Source organism: Tachysurus vachellii, chromosome 6, assembly GCF_030014155.1.
Source record: "Tachysurus vachellii isolate PV-2020 chromosome 6, HZAU_Pvac_v1, whole genome shotgun sequence".
Lineage (NCBI taxonomy): Eukaryota > Metazoa > Chordata > Actinopteri > Siluriformes > Bagridae > Tachysurus > Tachysurus vachellii.
In genome coordinates this window covers 7,685,823-7,707,758 of record NC_083465.1, presented here as the reverse complement: position 1 = coordinate 7,707,758, position 21,936 = coordinate 7,685,823, and the positions used below count along the sequence as shown (strand labels likewise).

At 36.5% G+C, this 21,936-nt stretch overlaps 1 protein-coding gene across 3 annotated transcripts in view; it reads right to left on the bottom strand.

Moving 5' to 3' along the window:
• LOC132847061 (signal-induced proliferation-associated 1-like protein 2) overlaps window positions 1-21,936 on the bottom strand; it is a 117,185-nt gene that overhangs the window by 56,481 nt on the left and 38,768 nt on the right. For all 3 annotated transcript variants that reach the window (XM_060871984.1, XM_060871985.1, XM_060871986.1), the window contains exons 7-11: window positions 18,530-18,687; window positions 17,666-18,242; window positions 14,369-14,643; window positions 11,707-11,964; window positions 847-996 (exon numbers count right to left, since the gene is read on the bottom strand). In XM_060871984.1, the coding sequence (XP_060727967.1) occupies window positions 847-996; window positions 11,707-11,964; window positions 14,369-14,643; window positions 17,666-18,242; window positions 18,530-18,687 (1,418 nt within the window). The remainder of the gene's footprint in view (window positions 1-846; window positions 997-11,706; window positions 11,965-14,368; window positions 14,644-17,665; window positions 18,243-18,529; window positions 18,688-21,936) is intronic.

The window sequence follows — 21,936 nt, the reverse complement described above, 5'->3', positions numbered from 1 at the left end:
AGTGACAGACTGTTACATCCTAAGTGTCTGAAGGAGCGTTACAGACGGTCTTTTCTACCTGCTGCTATTAGACTTTACAATCAAAGCTGCTCCCAGTGAACCAGTCACCATAATACACTGTTATTACTGTTTTTAACTGCAATAATAAACAATAACAAATTATTTTAAACATGTGCAATATACATTTTTTATACATTTTGTTTTGTACATACTGTACTGTATATTATATTATGTCTCCATTCTTTTTATATATTTGCATTTTATTACTCTTGGCTGCTGTAACAGTGAAATTTCCCCATTGTGGGACGAATAAAGGTATATCATATCTTATCTTATCTTAGATCGCAACACAACTGGAGAGATCATCTGGTGAAAACCTTGCACAAAAGACATGCTTAATTAGCGCTGAAGGCATGAAAATCTGCCGACCCAAAAGTGGTCACCAATGAGCGCCACAAACTGGTGAATTCCAAAAATTCCGGAGGAATGCACTGACATTGACAGCATGCCAGGACGAATTGTAAAGGACTTGAAAAAGTAGGGCCAGCACTGCAAAAATAGACTTTTTGCATAGACTTCATACTTATTATACTAATTATACTTACAGTATATCATAGTAACATCTGATAAAAAAAAGATCTAAAAACTCAGCAGAACAATTTTTGGGTCATTATTAATCTTGTCTCATTAATCTTGTCTCATTATCAGTTTTCAGAAAATAGAATAGGCTGTAGAGTGAAACACAATTCATAGATTCAGAATGCTAATTTTTCCTTGCTGGGTGTAAGTTCTAATAAACAATAAATGAGTAGTATTTCAGTATGCATTCATGTTTGTATGACATACCCATTATATCCTGCTTGATGAATCCAGGTTGTGCTGCCACCTGGCCCTGGGTCACTCGATGCGGACTGATTGCTGGGAGAGCTACGATAGTGTTGGTTGGTCTGTGCCTTATTACAGGATAACTGTGGGTTTTCCAGATCATGTATCATCCTGCAGAGAGCAAGTGATTCTAGTAAACTGTTTAAGCTGTTCTCAGGTGCTTAGTGCTGTAACAGCATAATTATACAAACCTATAATGTGTTAAAAAAAACAGTTAATAAATCAACTATTCAATTAATGCTACCATAGTGGGAGATCACAAAAATATTCTTTCTATGTGCTGACATCTCAACAAATTTTAGGCAATTTATAACTGCCAAATCTATTGATCATATATTAAAAGTTAAATGTAATCCAAATGTTTTTATTTTTCTGGTGTTCAGTGGCATTCAGTGTAATTCTTAAAATGTTATGTCAGCAGACTAAAACTTTTATTGCACTTCAAGACATTTAGAGTAAAGTAATATAATAATTTATTTGTCTGTTAATAATGTCTGTTATTGCCAAAAAACCTATCTGACCACTAAAATTAAGACATAATGGAATATGAAGTTTTATATCCAGTCATACTATATATTAAAGAACTATAGTTTAGTTATAGTTGCATTTGTGGAATTACAGATTTTCAAAAAGAACACAACTGATATTTTATTGCTGTTCGTGACAAAGGAAAACACTGGCATGTATAGGGCCACTTTCAAACAAAATACATAATGCAGGGCTGTTTGAGTTAAAATAAATAAAACAAAGAGCAGCTCACTTTAAAATATAATAAAACCTATGTCAGCAATCAATCATCGAGACTGAACATAAAACACAACTACATCAGTTCAGGGTCCAATATTATTATACACACACACACAAACACACACACAAAATAATAATGTAATAATGTCTCTTCAAGACAGACACGATCTGAGTGTAGAGGGGGCATGTGCTCTGCTCATGGACACATTTGTTCATGTGTACACTGTATTGAAGAAAGAAGATAGGTGGCCATACATCCTAGTATGTTGTACAGGAGAACAATACGGAGAAAAGTATAGTGGTGTTTTCAATGACAACACATGCATGGATAATCAGCAATCAAAACAATAATATTTTTGATAACAAATTTTCCAAAAAAAACAGCAATATTAATGGGAATTCTATCATTTTTCTTTACATAAACAAAGATCACTGTCTGAGTGAGTGTCTTAGTAAGCATAGAATGAGATCACATGCAAAGAGGGAGGGATTCCCCATTTTTACAAAATGCTAAACTTAATGGTAATTTACGTTACATTTAAAATAAAAATAATACTTTGATTTGTTTTTCCCTACTGTATATCGCTAGCACATGAGAGATGCAACTTGTGCATATGAAGCTTGAAACATTGTACTTTTGATGTACTTTTTCAAACTCAGGAGGGAATTGAAAAAAGGAGGGAGCCCTAAACTTAGTTTTTGTTAGAATAAATATCCCTCAGACATAGGAGAAAGAGTTGTGGATAAGTTACCTTTTGCTCTTTGGTCCTACTTTTCTTTTACTTCTACAAGTTTGATAATTATGTCAGCAAGAAAGAGATATTCCTTTGGGGTTGGGGTCTTTGGGGTTGTTCCTTCAGAATACTTGAGATCAATTTTGGCCTATTTGTGCAATTCTGGAATTAAGTTTAAAGAATAACTACACACTTAGCCACAAGCAACACATGAAGTATAGCAACACAGTGCACAGAAAAATTTTAACATTCTGTGATGTCTGCACAGCTTTAAACTATGTAAGTATGGGTTTGCTACTTTGACTAAGTTTAGTGTTAACTACAAAAATGGCAACAGCTACATTGTGCAAGGTGAGGTAGACAGGGCAACTGAACAATTTATACAAACAGCTCAGGGAGTGACAAAACACTGTTTGCAGTGGTGAACACAACACCACAACAACACGTGTTAATTTAACAACAATAAAGATGATGGGTTGCCTGTTTTAAATAAACTGCTGACTTAACTTTAACTTACCCAGGTTAACTGATAAAGGGTAAAGCACACAGAGAAATGTGAAAGCAGGAAATGATAATTAAACAGTGAAAGATTGGAATTTCTTAGAGGCAAAAAGATGCTGGTGCTATAGTGTCCCCATAAAGCCAACACGGTCAATCGCAGAGTTCAAGTTTGCCCTGCCCAATTCATTTAAACACAATAATAAGAATTAAATAAAATAAATATCTAGGCAAAAAGAAAACAATTCTAGCAATAGCTGGAGCCATAAATACAGACATACTGTATGACTGAATCCATATAACTTTAACAATCTCTGACCCCATGTTTTGTGACAAAAGCTCTTCGCTAGTACTGTGAAATGCCTGTTGAAAGCTGATAGGCTGAAGGTGGCCATGTTTTTGTAGCAGTTCTGTTATATTAATTATCCATTACAAATTAGCATGTTGATGCAACATTGCATTGAATTTTCACAAATCCAAAACATTCTTTCCTTTCCTTCTATATTATTTTAACTTGCAAGAGTAACACACAATTGAATCCTGGAGAAACACATAAAATCCTTGAATAACAAATCAGATCGTAGAATCAAGACTTTGATTTCTGTGCCTCTTCAAGCCACATGAGCTGGCCAACATTACTTCCTGTAACGAGCACAAGAGCAGCTCAAAGTGAGACTAAGCATCTCACAGTTCATTTATTATTTTATAACATAAACTGATTGTATGTTTTTGTTATGATATGCACCCACTGATCACTTTAATAAGGACACAGGTACACTTACTCATTCATGTAATCATCTGACAATCAGGCCATGGTGTGGAAGCCATGCATTGCATAAAATGATGCAGATACAGGCCAACAGAATCATGTTGCTAATGTTCACATAAACCATCAGAATGAACAAAAATGTGATCTCAGTGATTTTGACCAAGACATGACAGACCAACGCTAGATAGCTTGGTTTGAATACTTCTGTAATTTTGTCTCTATAGTTTACAAGAATCATGGAATAAAGAAAAAACATCCACTGAGCAGCAGTTTTGCAAACAGAAACAGCTTGTTGATTACAGAGGTCAACAGAGAATGACTAGACTGGTTCAAGATAACAGAATGGTAAAAGTAACTGAGACAAAATTGTACAATTTGTACAGTAGTGGCGAGAAGAAAGGAGTTGTGTTATGCTTTGAGGTGGATGAGTTGTAAGAGAAGATGACTATGTCAAGTTCCTTTTCTGTCAGCCAGAAACAGTGGACAGCTGACAATTAGAAAAACATTGCCTGTTATATTTGTGGTTATAAAGTCATTTCTAAAACATTGGGACTCCAGCGAACCACAGTAAGAGCCATTATCCACAAATGGTGAAAACATGGAACAGTGGTAAACCTTCCCAGGAGTGGCCGGCTGACCAAAATTACCCTAAGAGCACAGCGATGACTCATCCGAGATGTCACAAAAGGCCCCACAAGAACATCCAAAGAACTGCAGGCCTCACTTGCCTCAGTTAAGGTCAGTGTCCATGACTTCACCATAAGAAAGAGACTAGACAAAAATGGCCTGCGTGGCAGAGTTCCAAGACAAAAACCGCTGCTGAGCAAAAAGAATTTCTCTTTTATTCTCTTTTGGGAGAATAATCTGTCAACTGACAAGACAAAAGTTTAACTTTTTGGAAGGTGTGTGTCCCATTACATCAGGCATAAAAGTAACACTGCATTTCATAAAAAGAGCGTCATACCAACAGTAAAGTATAATGGTGGTAGTGTGAAGGTCTGGGGCTGTTTTGCTGCTTCAGGACCTGAAAGACTTGCTGTGATAAATGGAACCTGGCTGTCTACCAAAAAATCCTGAAGGACAATGTGCGTCTATATGTTCGTGACCTTAGCTGAAGCAAACTTGGGTTCTGTAGCCACCACTTTTTCACACCACCTATTATATATTCATTTATTTTTATTCTTATTTTTATTTTTCTTATTATTATATTTATATTTTTCTCCTCTGTTTCTATACTTCTGTAAAACTGCTTTGAGACAATGTGAATTGTTACAGGGGTACAGAGGTCATACATAGAGATACAATGAGCAGAAATATGCAATGTCTTGGTAATCGTAGGGTAAACTGACAATACTTTGTAATGTTACATAGCAAAAACGGAGCTTAAATCTTCATCTACCCGGAAGGATGTGTCTGACGCTTGCTTGTGGATGTCAATAAAAAGGAGTGGGCTCCCTCTGGTGGGTGTTAGCTCGTTCTTCTGTTCCAATCTAATTATGATGAGAATAATATTTCCTAGCCTGGTAACAAAATCTGCAAACTTAGGTACTTAGGATCATGAACAAAATAATAGCATTACTTGAATATATAAACAAGACTTTATTATGCTATCCTAAACTACTAACATAAAAACTACTCTAACACCCACATACATACACAATAAAAAATATTCTAAAGCATATAATACACACAAAATCCAATCTACATATACATTCAAATTTAACCAAACAGAACAAAAGTGACAGAAGAAATTAAGCTGCAGTGGAAAATTTTGTCATTTGAGATTTGAACACTTTCTGGCTAATTAGAGGCCCACTCGAGGTTCCAACCAATCCCAGGTTATCGCTGGGACAAATGAGACTATAGTACATTCCATCTTACTAATTTGCATGTCACCTTTTAGGCATTCCATTTCCACTCTCTTTCTATGGTTATTAGGTCCATATTACTGCAATGAGATTACAGTAGGAGTTATTATGTTGGATTGAAAAACCCAACATTCTATTCTGCTGTTTAGATAAAAAAATTCTGAATGCTATACCTCTCAAACTGTCATTCCACCTGATCTGAACTGACTAGCGTTTAGTTTTCTAAGCAATTGAAATGATGGATTTCCCATTACAAAAGCCAAAATTCCCTTCAACTTAAAACTCATCCAAGCTTTCACCAAACAAATAAATCCTTTAAATTTGTCTTTTCCTAACCAATCAGGCATGGGGTTATTTATCAAATATCCTAAAAATTCCCATTCACTTACTTTAACGGAATTTTAGGAGTCTGGCTCAAATCTCACACCACCTTTGTACACAGGGCTGATGCCTCTCTTTTGTCCTGCTTGCTCATTCCCTGTAGCTGTAAAGGAGACATTTATCTCTTGAAGTTTTCCTATCTATTTAAAATATGCAATCCTCCAACAATCTGGAAATGTAAAATCCTGCACACAGACACTAGACGTGCCATACTTTCACTAATGAACCACTCAGGGTCACTCAGGGTGAATTATTGGTGGTACTTCAGCTCCCTGTCCTTATTTTCAGACCTGCTGGTGCCATCTTGACAGAATCCTTGTTTTATGGTCCAGATGTGATTAAAGTTTTTGGCAGCCAACCAAGGAATTTTTGATTTTATGTTCCTGTTATGGGGGGCACGGTGGCTTAGTGGTTAGCACGTTCGCCTCACACCTCCAGGGTTAGGGGTTCGATTCCCGCCTCCACCTTGTGTGTGTGGAGTTTGCATGTTCTCCCCGTGCCTCGGGGGTTTCCTCCGGGTACTCCGGTTTCCTCCCCCGGTCCAAAGACATGCATGGTAGGTTGATTGGTATCTCTGGAAAATTGTCCCTAGTGTGTGATTGCGTGAGTGAATGAGAGTGTGTGTGCCCTGCGATGGTTTGGCACTCCGTCCAGGGTGTATCCTGCCTTGATGCCCGATGACGCCTGAGATAGGCACAGGCTCCCCGTGACCCGAGGTAGTTCGGATAAGCGGTAGAAGATGAATGAATGAATGTTCCTGTTATGTCCCAGCACAGTTCTAATATCACCATCACTGGCTTGTTTGCCGTGAAGCCCAACACTAATAAAGTGAGTGCATACACCAACCTACACATTAAAACATTAAAAGCAATTTCAGATTGAAACAAACCAGTCAAAAAATGTAAAATGTACATAACATAGGAGTATTTCAAACAGCATGGAAGGACAGCCTTCAGAATTTTTTATAAAATAACAAACACAGTCCTAGATTCAAACACAGTCCTGGACACTTTCTGATTACTTTCTGTTTCATCATGTGCAGCAGTAAAGGTTCCTCTCAGAAATATTGCTAATACACTAAATATAATGTCACTAAACTAAACTGAAAACCAGGGTCGTGCATTTGTTAGCACTAGGTTAGAATATTATAATTCCTTCCTGTCTGTATGGTCCAGTAGTTGCATAAACAAGCTCCAGTTAGTCCAGAATACAGCAGCTAGAATCCTGTCTAAAAAGAGATTGACTAATCCATACTACATTGGCTTTCAATCAATTTTGCATTAATTATGAAATACTACAACTAACCTATAAAGCACTTTATGGACTTGCCCTGCTATACCTGAGCAAATTTTTTTTTTTTTTTAATGATTCACCTTCCCTACTTTGTTGTCGCCCCAAACAGTACACAGTTAAGGAAAGTATTTTATAATCATAAATAGTGTAACAAAAATGAGGATGCATTTCTTTTCAAGTCTGCTTCCTCTCAGGGTTAGTTCCTAATATCATAATGTGGTCACATGCATTCTAGATAACCTTCAAATATAATCTGAGTGAGCAAACCAAGATACATTTGATACTGTTCAGGCCTCTATTTAGCTATGTTGACTTGTGATACAAGTCAACATAGCTAAATAGTCAAAACATGCGAGTATCACCCAAAATGGATGTTTACTTCCAGTTTACTTCCATTAGTCTGGGAGACATGTGCCAGCCTAAAATAAAATCTCAGTCAAGCTTAGGGGCATGATTGTAATTGGATAAGAGAGAGGGGCATGAGTGAATTCTACAGTTTATTCTACACATGTCTAAAACTTGTAACCTGGAGTTTCTGTTAGTCAACTAGTTAAAAACAACTCCCCTCACCACCACCCCAACCCAAATGCTTCTAAATTTTGCTTCTAGTCTATAGGTATTTTTTCATCTTGTGTACATTTTCAGCTGGTAACAATGTGCAAAATCTATTTTTTTTTTCATTCTTAAAGAAAACATGCACATACAGTACCACAAAAACAGAGAACTTAAAACCCCCTCTAACCCGCAAATTACAAAAAAATTCTGGAAGGTTTCTATAAGCACTTAACAAAATAATATTGTACATCAGTAACAAAGTTAAAATTCACAATAATTTAACCTGGTGTACATCAACAATAGGAATTAAAATAAGGTGCAGAGTGGGAAAAAAAGGTGGCCATGTAATGACCTCCAAGCATTTCAGCTTTTCTGTAAAAATAGCCTACCAAATCTTATTAAAAGTGGGTAATTTATCCTTAAATATAAATCTTCAAAGTGCAACATGTAAAATATGTAAAATAAGTCTTTTTCCAAGTATCATACAAACTTAGATGGCCTATGTTTGAAATCCATTACAAAGAGCATCTGCTGTTCCCAGAAGTCCAATGTAAGGTTCAGTATCCAAATTGATAAAGTATGCGTCAGATGTAAATTTTAATATACATTCCCAGAACAGCTGAAAAGATATCTTCCAAAAGATAATATAATCTTTAAACTTATCAGCCTTTTTCTCCCATTAGAATTACAAAAAAAAACAGTGCTTTAAGTTTTTTTGTGACTATTATACCTAAATATTTAAAGAAATTATTCACAATTTTAAATTTAGTTCTATCTAAAAATTCTTGATCTAGATCATCAGAAATATGCATTAATTCGTTTTTTTCCAATCCAAAAAATGCTACCAGATTTAAAGTAATGGTGGAATGGACTGTCATGCGTTGCACACAGTTGGAATGGATTTGAAAGGTCTTGATTTCTAATAACTGGAGCTACTGGACGTGCATAAATAATTTTATTTATTTGATAAATTCTGGAACAAATCCAAATTTTGTTAGATCCGCAATCATAAATTTCCATTCTAACTGAAATAAAAAGGCTGAGCAACTAGTGAAATTATATATTCCTTGTAACACATCTTGTTATAAATTATGTTAAACAGCCATCTTAAATAAATACATGTTTACTTTTTTAGACTATTAGCTAGAATTTTACTTATAATCTAAGTTTCAGTAGTAATACAAGAAATTGGATGATATTCACCATACAGGTTTGGGAATCAGTTCATTGTTCACTAAATACATTGTTGTTGGAAAATGACCATTTACCAAATTTACAGTTGTTGCACTTTTAATCAAACGATGAATAATTTCTTCAAAATGATTACTGAATTTCTTATAAAATTCAGCGCTAAACCATCATGACCCGCAGATTTATCAGTAGATTTATTTATGGTCAGCAAAACAAACATTCATTTCCTTAGGGTCAACAATAATCTTCCCTGAAAAAGCTTTAATTGTCATGCAAGGGCTTATCACCTTTTTCTGACTTGCATTTATGTTTGATATGCATAAATTGTCTTGACATATTCTCAGAAATCAGTTTAGTCCTGTTCTGTCTACGTTTGGGTTTAGTGGTCAGATGATCTTCTGGTTATGGTTCGACAAGGATGTGAGTCTAACCTAGCATTTAGCACTCAATTATAGTGCTATAATGCATCATGCTTGCCCTGTGCATCATGCTTGCCAGTGAATTCATAAAGTCTGATATGATTTTGAAGACACTCATTAAAATTAGGTCCATACACATTCACTTAAGTGATGGGTAATAAAAATATTTCCCAACTTATGACTAAAAACTGCCATTCCTATACTTAATTGTTTGCTTATGTATAAAGGGAACAGACTTATTACTCTGGCTTTGGTAGAAAAGCTTACAGTAATACCTCGAGATACGAGTTTAATTCGTTCCGTGACCTTGCTCGTATCTCAAATTGCTCGTATCTCAAAACAATTTTCCCCATTTAAATGAATTGAAATCCCATTAATCCGTTCCAGCTCGCAAAAATTCCACTCCAGTTGTTTTGTTTATGTGTTTGGAATATGAAAAATGTACAACACCTGTATTTATAAATGACAAATAAAACATACAGTAATAAAAGAGAATGTTAAAAAAATAAACTGTTTTTACTTTACGGAGGTTGCGCACGGAGGTTTAGGGAGGAGTAAACATGCGGAGGAATTAATGATGCTATTAATGCTACTTTACACTTAAATGATGCTCTTAATGCTACTTTACACTTAAATGGAACTTAACTAAACTTCACTAAAATTAACGAACTTAACTGAATTTCTCTTAACTTAACTGAACTTAATTACTACAATTTCTGTTTTCTTTACATTAATTTTGCTTAATTTTCTTCATCGCTTTTCTCTTCACTTGTTTTTGCCTTTTGTGTCACTCTTTCCTCACTAACATCTGCCGGTCGTTTTAATAAAAACCTGTCCGGTCGGCATATCAGATGCGGTGTAGTCGCACAAGTTCAAATTTTTTAATGGATCCAACGCTCAAAACGGATCCGGAAATTACGGACCCGCAGATGGTCAGCACCTCACCCCTTTGCGACTCTCCATAGGAAATGAATGACTTCCGGTTTATCGGCCGTCGTTTGTCGTGCGCAGTGGAAAGGCGGCTTTATATGTGTGTGTGTGTATATGTGTGTGTGTGTGTGTGCAGTTTACTCTGAATATTGTGGATTTTGCTTGATTTCTGATTACGAGACTGTTTATTCAGTAGGAAAAGGAAGAGACGAAGCTGAACTCAAGCAGCAAAAAGCTCATCTAAGGAATCCTCTGATGTCATGGCTCACATTCAGCATTCTCACTGACACATTGACGAAGCCTCATGTGCCGGATGTGTGTGCGTGTGTGTGTGCATGCGCGCGGGTGTGTGTGTTTGTGCGTGCGTGCGAAATTCGCATGCCAATGCACTTGTATCTCGAGGCATCACTGTACTTGGTATATTTGAGACATCCATGGGGCTTTAATACTAAACCTCGCAGTTTTTTTCTTGGAGAAATCTCTGCCCCTAATTTCTTGAGATGTGCATAGACCTTTCTTCTTTTGATTGTACTATTAACTCAGTGCACATTCTAACTTAACAGATTTATTGTGCTGCAATTGTGAAAGTTCACTCTGTTACTCAGTGTATAAAGTAAAACACGTTCTGCCTGACCTCTTTAGACAAAAACTGTGGATTGGACATCCAACTTAAAGAAAATACCATTGCCATCAACAGTTCCACATCAACAGTTCCACTCCCAACCCTCTTCCCCAGTCACTCCATTCCATGCAACCATTGTGAATGCGCCACCTCCCACAATTAACATTTACATCTATCGACTCACCCTGGATGCCACTTGCCACTCTTCCATTTAAATAGCACACCAATAATCTCAAAAAATACAACAGAAATTATATGTTCCAGTACTTAAAATGTCAAACAGATCATTATACAGATTCCTTCCTTTCTTCTGATCCATTTGTCAAACTCTGCAATTTCTTAATTTCACCTATTTTTCTCAAGACAGCCAGATCTGAAAAGGTATGTATTGCTTTACCATCATATTGCAGGGCTTTCGATTTTGCCAAGCACAGAAGGTGTTCTTTCACTTGATAATGATGAACTCAAACAATAAATGCCCGCATCTGGCCATCCCTTTAGAGGCTGTAGTTTCCTCCTTTTCGATGCTAGAATTTCAGCTTTCGTTCTCCTTATTGGCATTATTCAGGATGGCCGGGGTATGAAATAACGAATGGATAATAGTTTACAGATGACTAAACTGTATATCAGAATGAAATAATTGAGTAGCGAAGAGCCATTTAATGCCAGAACACCCCCCCCCCCACACACACACACACACACTCTATTACCGCAATCAGCCCCCTGACAACCCAAAAACTAGGCAAATTCTTAAAAACAAGTCCAATGTGTTAAAACTGACATTAAAGGATAAAAGGCAAGATTGTGGGAATACCTGGAGATGTTTGGTAGTTTCCTGTCAAAGGACGTGCTGCGTGGGATGGATATCTCAATCTGTTGAGAGATGGATTGGCATTGAACTTGTTCAGGACCCTGACTGTGTGAGCCTTGATGCAGGGGCTGGCCCCCTGGAGTAGTCGACACTCGATGCCAGGTGGTGTTCCTCTTGAATGGGGTCTTATACTCACAGGGTGTGCCTTCACCATCCAGCTTGTATTCCACCATGGGAAGGCGGTACAACTCTGAACAACCTCTGAAACAACAATTACTAACTTCAAGATTTTTGACAATGAATAAGTTTTAACAATTAAATTTGACCAGTTAATTTGTTGCACTACCTTTTTTACTACAACAGCATGAATGCTGGTCTTATAGCCACATAGACAAAGATTATACTGTTTAGAAAAAATAGAATAGAATGGACAGACAGGATAGGGGATACAGGAATTGCGTTGAGTATATTAACGGTCAAAGATATAGGAAATCTCATATGATCAAGACAAAGAACTATGTTATAATATTAACTTGTGCCCACAGAAGTTACACAGCAAAAGATAAAAAAAAAAAGATTATCCAAGATAGTGGCATGGTAGCACAAACAGTGTAAGCTTTAACTTTAGCACAAGGATTCTACAGTATATTTGTTTTCAAGTGTAGCAAAAAAATTGTTGGAAATTTTTGTTTAAAAAAATTGAAATTAAATTCAATTCAATTCAATTTATTTGTATAGCACTTTTAACATTTCCAATTGTCTCAAAGTAGCTTTATAGAAGTATAGAAACAGAAGAGAGAGAAAAAAACAAATATATAATAATAATATGAAGAAAAAATAAATAAATGAATACATACAATTAAACTTTATAATTAATTTAAAAAATATTTAACTTAAAATTTAAAATACTATATATCTATCCCTATCCCTAATGAGCAAGCCAGAGGCAAGAGCAGCAATGAAAAACTCCGTGAAATGTTATGATGAAGAAACCTTAAGAGGAACTAGGCTCAGAAGGGAGCCCATCCTCATTTGGGTGACACTTGACAGGAAATGATGTAAATGTAAATAATGTCATTTCTCCAACAGTTTATAATAGTGCAACAAAGCGCTCCAGAGAAACTATAGGTCATCGCAAACTCTGAGTTCAGCACAGACCTGATTGCTGCTAAAGACCAGACCATACAGCTGACTGACAACATTGTTTCAAAGAAGGCATGACAGTCTCTGGGCGGCTCCATCTACAACAACCCCTTGAGTCACTGGCTGACCATGCAGATCAACCCCTGGCAGGGTGACCACCGGACGACGAGACATTCACGCAAAAAAGTCATCATGAAAAGTGCCATCATCAGCAAATACCTGGAGAACAGTAATTGGCTGTGATTAATGCAATCACCCATCTGTAAGGGGAAATATTTGCATGCCATTTCGCACACCATAAGCCTGTGGCACAAGGAATTATGGTATGTAATCTCATTGGTCTATGTTACATTCAGCACCCAGATTTAACAGTGAATTACTATTGATTTGAACAGTTTTAATGAGCAGTCATTTTACTAACCCTGAAATTTCCCCCACTATTCTGTATTGTTACACATAATCATGTTGATGGCACTCTGCTTTTGGAACCAGTAGTCACTTCCAACCTGTGATGTCAATATTAGTTCTACCTATTCTACCTTTCCCATGTTGTTCTAAAATGATTACTCAGAACCAATTTTCTCAATGTTCTCTCCATTTTAACAAAATGGACATGTTGGACATGAAATTTACAAACTTTGCAATATACACAAAATTGTGCATGAAAATGGCTAACGATACAATTTCTGTTGTGATACATCAAAACGTATTTCGACAATCAGTCATTTTAATCCAAGAAAAGCTGCTTGTCCTGACTATGCACCAAGCTGAGTGCCCAGGGAATGTGCTGACAAGCTTAGGGATGTTCTGACAGCAAATTTCCAAAATATCCCTGAGACAGGGAAGAGAACTGCACAGCTTCCAGGTTTCTCTGGGAAGAGAACTGCACAGCTTCAGACCACAAAGTAGATTGTGAGAAAAGCTGAGAAGATCATCAGAGTCCCTCAAACCACAACTGATGCATCTTATCACAAATGCTGCATCCTCAAGGGAAAGGTATTTTAAGTGTGGTTTGACATTCTGCCCCATTCACAGCTTTAGATATCACTTACATTTAGTTCCAAAAGTAATGTTCCAAAAAGTTCCAAAAGATTTTTTTGTTTTTGTTTTGTCTTATTTTATTACATTACAAAGAAAGCTTGAAATTACAAAGACAGTCTCTTGAAAAGTGATGTTAATGAAGCTAATACAGAGTGGGTAAGAATGAGTAACCATGACCCAAGGTTATTTATTAATCCCTATCTTTTACTGCAATTCCTGGATATAAATACTTATTGAAATTATTGAAATTGTGTTCCGTGGTACCTGCAGTTAGATTTCACACCAGCTGTTTTACCAAAAGGCCTCCACTTGCAAATAAAAAAGGTACAAATAATGAAGATTTATAAAGATTTACAAAGATTAGCATGGTTGAATAGGGATGGCTAAAGTGAGAAAACTAAAAAGAGCCTGAAAGAGAAACAGAGAGAGAGTAAGTGAGATTAAAAATGGTTTGACAAAAGACAGTGGAAGAATAGAATACCTTCTGGGAGTACCATCCTCATGAGGCTGAATAATCACCACCTTGACTGTGATGGAAGTGCGTAGCAAGTCAATCATTTGCTCATGAGTAAGTGTGGCTATGGCCACCTTGCAAATCTCCACTAGGCGGCTGCCCTGGCGCAGACCTGCTTTCCATGCAAATCCAAATGCCTCAACATCAGCCACAATGCCTTCAAAGTTGACATGAAACCCCAGCTGACCCAAGCCATTCCGGCGAAGTGCCATTTGTGTGGTCTCACAGCCATGGGTGGTTATCTGATGTCATGTACAGATTGGGAGAGGGGAGAGTTTTGCAGAATTTTGGCAGTAAACAAAAGTTTTCAAACAAAATTAAAGCACTGCAGAACATATACATATTTGTATACTCTACTGTATGTCTTTCTACAAAAAATGAGTAAACTAACAAAATAAACTCTAAATAAACTTTAAATAGAAAAGGTCAACTATAAATGTTACAACCTTAAGTAAAAGAAGTCAAGCTTAAAACTAATGGCATCAAATCTAAATAGAAAGTCTCAAATTCAAATAAAAGAATTAAAATTTGAATAAAAAATAAATTTTATATAATATAACTTTACTTTTCAAGTAAAAAACTCAACCTTAAACAAAAGATGTCAAATTAATGGAGCAAATTTTAAATAAATAGAAACAACCTTAAATACAACTCTAAAAGTAATGAGTCCATTTTAAATAAAAAGTGTCAATTTTATAATATAATAATATAATTTAATAAAAGAAGAGAACTTGAAAATAAAATAAAAACAGCTTACAAAATAAACAAATAAATAAATAAGATATATGCTCTCTTTTTCAGATAAATTGCAAGCTAAATGCTCTACGTGAACTCAAGGTACTCTGGCATTATGGGCTAGAAAGAGTAAATGCCACAACAAACATGGCTGGCATAAGTTGCAGACTTGGAATCTACAGCATAGAATCTATAGTGAATTTCAATGTTATTACGTTGTATTTTCCACTAAATATGCAACTTGAGCCAGTTATCAGGTAAATATTATTAAAATATGTTAATATAACAATGAGTGAACAACTCTGACATAAACACTTAGCTCACATAATTTGTATTATGTGTACAAAAATGTATTTGTAAACAAACTAGTATTGCAATTAGGCTAAGCACTAGCTAAAATGCCTATTATTATGTAGTGAATTCTTTTGGCTTAAAATTTTAATATAGTGCCAGTGGTAATATCTTAGCAAGTTGTCTATAATTCATTACAGACTACTTCAGTATGTAATAAGAATATTAAAGTATTTTGGATACTGTACAATAATACTACATTTGGATTATATCTAATGCATTATAGGGTAATTATAAAGTGTTCTGATTTTTATGACTGGCTTTACATCACTTAGAAGGTGAGTAATAACTTAAGAAATCGCCTCTCTTTATAGTAAAACTAATGAGCTGTCCTTAGGAGACTCTGACAATGGCATGTGTTTCTTGATGGACATGATGTGTACATTAAAATGTGGAGAAGGAGGGGGAATGCAGAACTATATATTGGAAGTACAACTGTATAACACATTACTGAAATCTTGAGCCTGCATTTAACTGCAATTAAATTAAGAAAATAAAACCCCAGAAATCGAATTAATACTGGTATTGGTTTGCAGATCCCACTTTACAGAAAAACAGGTCATACACAAAGGCTCCGTATAGCAGCAGAACTAACTATACTTTGTGCATGATTGCAGTGTGTGCCTCTTTTAAATGTCTGTAAACCCGGAAATCTTGTCCCAGAAGTCCAGTATTCCGGAGAGGGCTCCCTATGGCTTGGTAGCAGGAAAGCTGTTGGTGATGTTCTTTACAAAATGTTATTACTAAAAATAAATTAAATTGCATATATAAAGGCTCAAGGGTCTGTTTTCTCCATGACAATCTTCAACAGGGGAAAAAGAAAATTCTGTGATATGAATGTCTGATATAAAGACTCAACTATAGTTGGGAGTTTAAATATTTGTGGTCAAACATCCAGTGTGAGAGGGAGCGTGGAAAAGAGGTGAATAGGCAAGTGCAGGTAGGTTGGAGTGGGTGGAGAAAAGTGTCAGGATTGTTGAGTGTCAGCAAAAATCAAAAGAAAGGTGTACAATACAGTAGTGAGACCAGCTATGCTGTATGCAGTGAGGAAAAGACACGAGGAAGAGATAGAAGTAGCAGAAATGAGGATGTTCAGGAGTGATCAGGATGGACAGGATTAGGAAGGATCAGAGGTACAGCTCAGGTTGGCTGCTTTGGAGACAAGCTCAGAGAGGATAGATTGAGATGGTTTGGATATATGCAGAGGACGGAGAGTGCTTATACTAGTGGTAGAAGGATGTTGGAGAAGGAGCTGCCAGGTATAGAGGAAGGCCAAAGAGGAGATACATGAATGTGTTAAAAGAGGACATGAAGTTAATTGGTGAAAGAGTTGAGGATGCAGAAGATATAACTAGGTAAAAAACTGATGATTTGCTTTGGCGACCCCTAACATGAAAAGCCGAAAATAGAAGATGATTCATAACTATATAGCACCAAGCACAGTTTTTATAGCAGTTAGATGCTCTGACAATTTTTTAAATGTAATTCCTCAATATTTCAGTAATGTGATATACAATAACAGGCTGCTAAAAATATATAGCTTTGCACAATTCCTCCTTTTGCCCATTCATCAATGGACACACAATGAGAAACACATAAAGAAACACATGTCAGAGTCAGTATTCTCTAACTAAACTCAGGTCAGTGGTGTTCCTGAAAGAGTAATTACTCACCTTCTAATAAGTATGTAAAGCCAGTTATAGAAATTAGGTGACAGGAAAGTTGATGAAGTATTCTCAAAGGGAAATAGATGAAGTATTCTTATAATAAGGTGTTTTAAAGCTCCACTATCACTGCTCGGCCTGATTATATCAGTGTCAGATTGATCCATAATGCTTTGGAGACAAGCTCAGAGACAATTTAGTGGTGGTCATTTCCACTAATAAACAGGTCAACTATCCTTACACAGTGTTCAGGTGCTGTAAAACAACTTGTCTGTGATCAACTTTTGGATTGTGAGATTAGCTTTTTATTTCAGCTTTAGCTTTTGGGGGTGATCTTACTATCAAAAAAATATGTAGTGCATAGAAAGAACACTGATGTAGAGTAAAATATGTAGAGTACTGTAATAAATGACATATGAACAGCATATAGCAAGAAGCCCCTGCTTGTGAGTCAAAGACCGTTTCTTTCACTAATTGTGCCAGTGTCTGTCTTGTGCTGTATTTAAGTGCTCACCTCAAGCCGCTGGACTATTTGCCTGATGTCATCTTCAAAGCCTTCCTGGGTTGAGAACATTATACATTCGCCACGTTCATAGTATACCTTAATGCTCATGACGGTGGATGTCCATCCTATTACATCGCGGCAGGAACAGTTAAAGACCACATTCTTTGAGTCCTCCTCGATCAGCACAATGAACTCACTGGATATGCCCAGCAGGCAATGAACATCCACTGACTGGTTAAAATCCCATGCCACCACACGCCACATGATGGCTCCTATGCTGTGGAGGTGGGCATCCCTACGTGGTATGACTCGCTCTTTTTTCTTGGCACCTAGTGTGATGAAGCTGAACTTCAGAGCTGAGTCCACAGTAGCTGTGCTCACAAAGTTCTCAGCTAAGTCTTTAAGGTACTCTTGGCGGGTTCGGGTAGCCATAGCATAGAACTTTTCTGACTTGTGTGCTGCATTCTCACCATTGATTACCTTGGCAAGCAGGAAGTCCCTAAAAACAGATGACTTTGGGAAGGTCACACCTTTAGGAATTGGTGGACCAAAGAGAGGCACATCTTTTGATCTTGAAACAGCAACACTGCAAAGGTGAAGAGGAAAAAAGAAATCAAATATTTGTGAACCAATGTGGCATGGCATTAAAAATTGTAATAATGCAATTGTATCTATCCAACAACATTTACAATTTAAGTGAGTTTTATCATCAATCATAAACAAATGTTGGAAAAAAAGAGGCTTTGGTACCCCTCCATGATAAATGAGGGTCACAACAGAATGTTAATGGCTGAAAATTATTCCCCAGTCTCTGTAAGACCAATAGCTTTTGCTTTTACCACTGTGGGTAAAAAGTGCATATAAATAGCATACCTGTAGCAAACATTTTCACTGCATGGATTTTGGACTTTAACAATAACAAAAACATGCTGGAAGTGGGATCTAATGTTTTTAGGTGTGAAGGGCAGGGCTCCTGGCTCTTGAAACACAATGGTGACAATGTCATTTCCAATGTGTCTCTTTCTGAGCAGCTGGAAGGAAAAACAAACAAAGTGGTAAAGAAGGATGTAAGCATCATTAAATTTTACATATTAAGGTTTGCAGAATGCAAAATAACCATTGAATGCTGTCACACCTGTCTCCAACAGGGGTTAAAGTGAAACACATTACCCTTGCAATCAGCTTACAAAATAAAAACTTGTTTCCTAAACCTGTTTACATGTATACAGATCAATTTTCCTGTTTATCTTTGCTTTCAATTAGAGCAGATGGGGTTCAGGCATATATACACCGTTCACACAATTTGGATGTTAATACCCTTACCATTATACTATTCTTATATCCTTTTTGCTCTTGTTGATATACATATTGTGGATTGCACCCCACTAATTGCAAGTGAGGAGAAATGAGATGGAAAATATAAAGAACACAAATGCAGAAGAAAGCAGTGAATTTAGTTAGTGTTACCTTTACGGCTTAGATGAGTGTTTATACAGGTAGTCAGAACAACAAGATTTTTACCGGTTTTACCAGTGGTTAAGTTAACATGCAGCATAATAATAATTCATTCTAACCTGGCTGAAAGTGCAAACAGAAAAAAGAGTCATGTAAACTCCTCACTGCCTATGTGTACTTGCAAAGGGTTTTACCAAATCCTTATTTATTTTTTTAATGCATATTTTAAATTGTTTATATGTTTCACATTATAGATTGCATAATACAGGCACACAGCAACAAAATGCTGTTTAGCATCTACCAGAAGTACAAAACTGAAGAATTTTGTGTGTGTACAATATTTATGAGATATGTGTATTGTTTATACATCAGTAAATATTTATAGGAATACAGTGAAGAAATAATAATAATAATAATAATAATAATAATCAACATCATCATCATCATCATCATCATCTAGCCACAGGGGTTGCAAGCCAGTGACTTCGGTGCCAGTCACAAACCCAGATAAATAAAGAGGGTTGCATCAGGAAGGGCATCTGGCGTAAAACGGCAAATTTAATCATGTGGATAGTCAGTAGGAATTTTATTATTATTATTATTATTATGGTTGTTATTATTATTATTATGTAGAGATAAAACCTAATGTACATTTACAGCATTTAACAGACTTATCCAGAGCAGCTTACATATATCATTGTAGTGTAGAGTTCAGAAGGATGATGACATTAGGAAAAAAAAATGCCCTGGCCCTAGTTGTTCTGGTGCGAATGGCCCTGTACCTCCTCCTAGATGGAAGGAGGTTAAATAGTTTGTTACTAGGATGGGAGTGTAATGAATTAGTAGCAGAATCCATGTTCTCCTTTGTGAGCTACTAACTCTTGAAGTTGTGCTATATGCGCTGGATTCTCCATTGGTGAAATATCTTGTAATGAATTAACGTCAGAATCCATGTGCAAGATACAATGAAATTTTAATAAGAGTAAACAGGCAGAACAAATCCAATGCAGCAGGCAAAAACATAGTTGAGATGCACAAGCAGAGAAGTCAAGACAACCAAGAGAGGCATTCAGTGAGGCAAACAATTGCAGGCAAGGGCAAGGCAAAAATCGTAAAAATCCAAGAAACAAAACAATGGTACGTACACAGTGCCAAACAGTGGCAGGAATCCAAACGGCTCGGAACTCAGAGAAATACTGACGATACTTCACATGGTGTATGGCATTGGTGATGCTTATTTGTTGTACCCACAACTGGAATTTTTCTTGGGCTGGGGATTAGTACTCTGGAGAAGGTTCACTCTTGTGAGCTGGAGAGGGGGATACTGCTGATGAACTCACAGGGAGATACTCACATATCTGATGATGTTGTGTGCTCTGTGCAGACATCTAACATAATGAAGATAAATATAGATTTAATTTTAATTATTATTTTTACCTTTTGTTTCTATATTTCTGTAAAGCTGCTCTGAGACAATGTCTATTGTTAAAAGCATCATACAAATGAATTGCATTGAATTAAAGAGGATCAGTGGCTTGTAGTTGGGTGGCAATGATGCAAGGCTTTCCTTTCACACACTGTGGAGATGCCATACCACACTGTGGTGGAGTTAGTCAGGGTGCTATCAATGATGTAAGGCTTTCCTTTCACACACTGTGGAGATGCCATACCACACTATGGTGGAGTTAGTCAGGGTGCTATCAATGATGCAGTGGTAAAAACTGAATTTACAGGAGACAGAAGAACTTTCTTAAGCCTTCTCAGGAAGTATAGATTGTACCTTTGATCTAAAATAGATCTGAAATGTTCTGATGCCAGGAAAGATCCTCAGAGATGTGTACACCCAGAAAGTTAAAGCTGGTGATATATTTTACTTTAGCCTTGTTTATGTAGATAGGAGGTCCACAACGAAGGTCCACAATGAGCTCTTTGGTCTTCATGGCATTGAGTATAAGGTTGCTGATGGAACACCATGCTGATAGGTTTGGATCTCCTCTCTGTAGGCAGATTTATTGTTGTTGATCTGACCAAGCACTGTGCTATCATCTGTATACATGCAGACCAGCCCAGTGAGACACCAGTGTTCAAGATGAGGGTTGAGGACATGTGATTGCATAACCTGAATCTATTAGTGAGAAAGTCCAGAATCCTTGTGTATATGGTTGTGCAGATACCCAGACCACTGAGCTTTGTGATCAGTTGGTAAATATGGACACCCTAGATATTGTAGATCCATTTAAAAGGAAAGTAATTAAAGAGAAAAAACTAGCACCCTGGTACAATGAGTTCAAAACAATCAGCTAGGAAATTAGAACATAAATGGCATCAAATTATCAGTAGGAATTAGGAATACAGGAAAGCCTTCAAAGCTACAAAAGAATCTTTTAGTGATGCTAGATCAATGCATTTCTCCAGCCAAATTGAATATAAAAAAAATCCTAAATTAACTAAGAAGAAAAAGCGCACAGCATCTATTTGTAGCAGTAATGACTTCATAAATTATTTCAATGGAAATATTGATAACATCAGGCAGAAAATTCAGACCATTCATTTAATTCCAAACAATTTGATAGATAATGCCATAGATATTTCTGTTTTACTCCCCTTCAAGAGACAGACTTAATTTCACAGATTTCTTTTTCAAAATGATCAACCTGCATACTGGATCCCTTACTGACATGTTTATTTAAACAGATACTACCAGTCGCTACCCAACATATTCTAAAAATAATAAATTCTTCCCTCAGCGCTAGCTATGTGCAGAAATCAAACCCTTTGATTAAAAAACTGATCAGGGTTGACTCTTTGCTGGTATTGCTTGACCT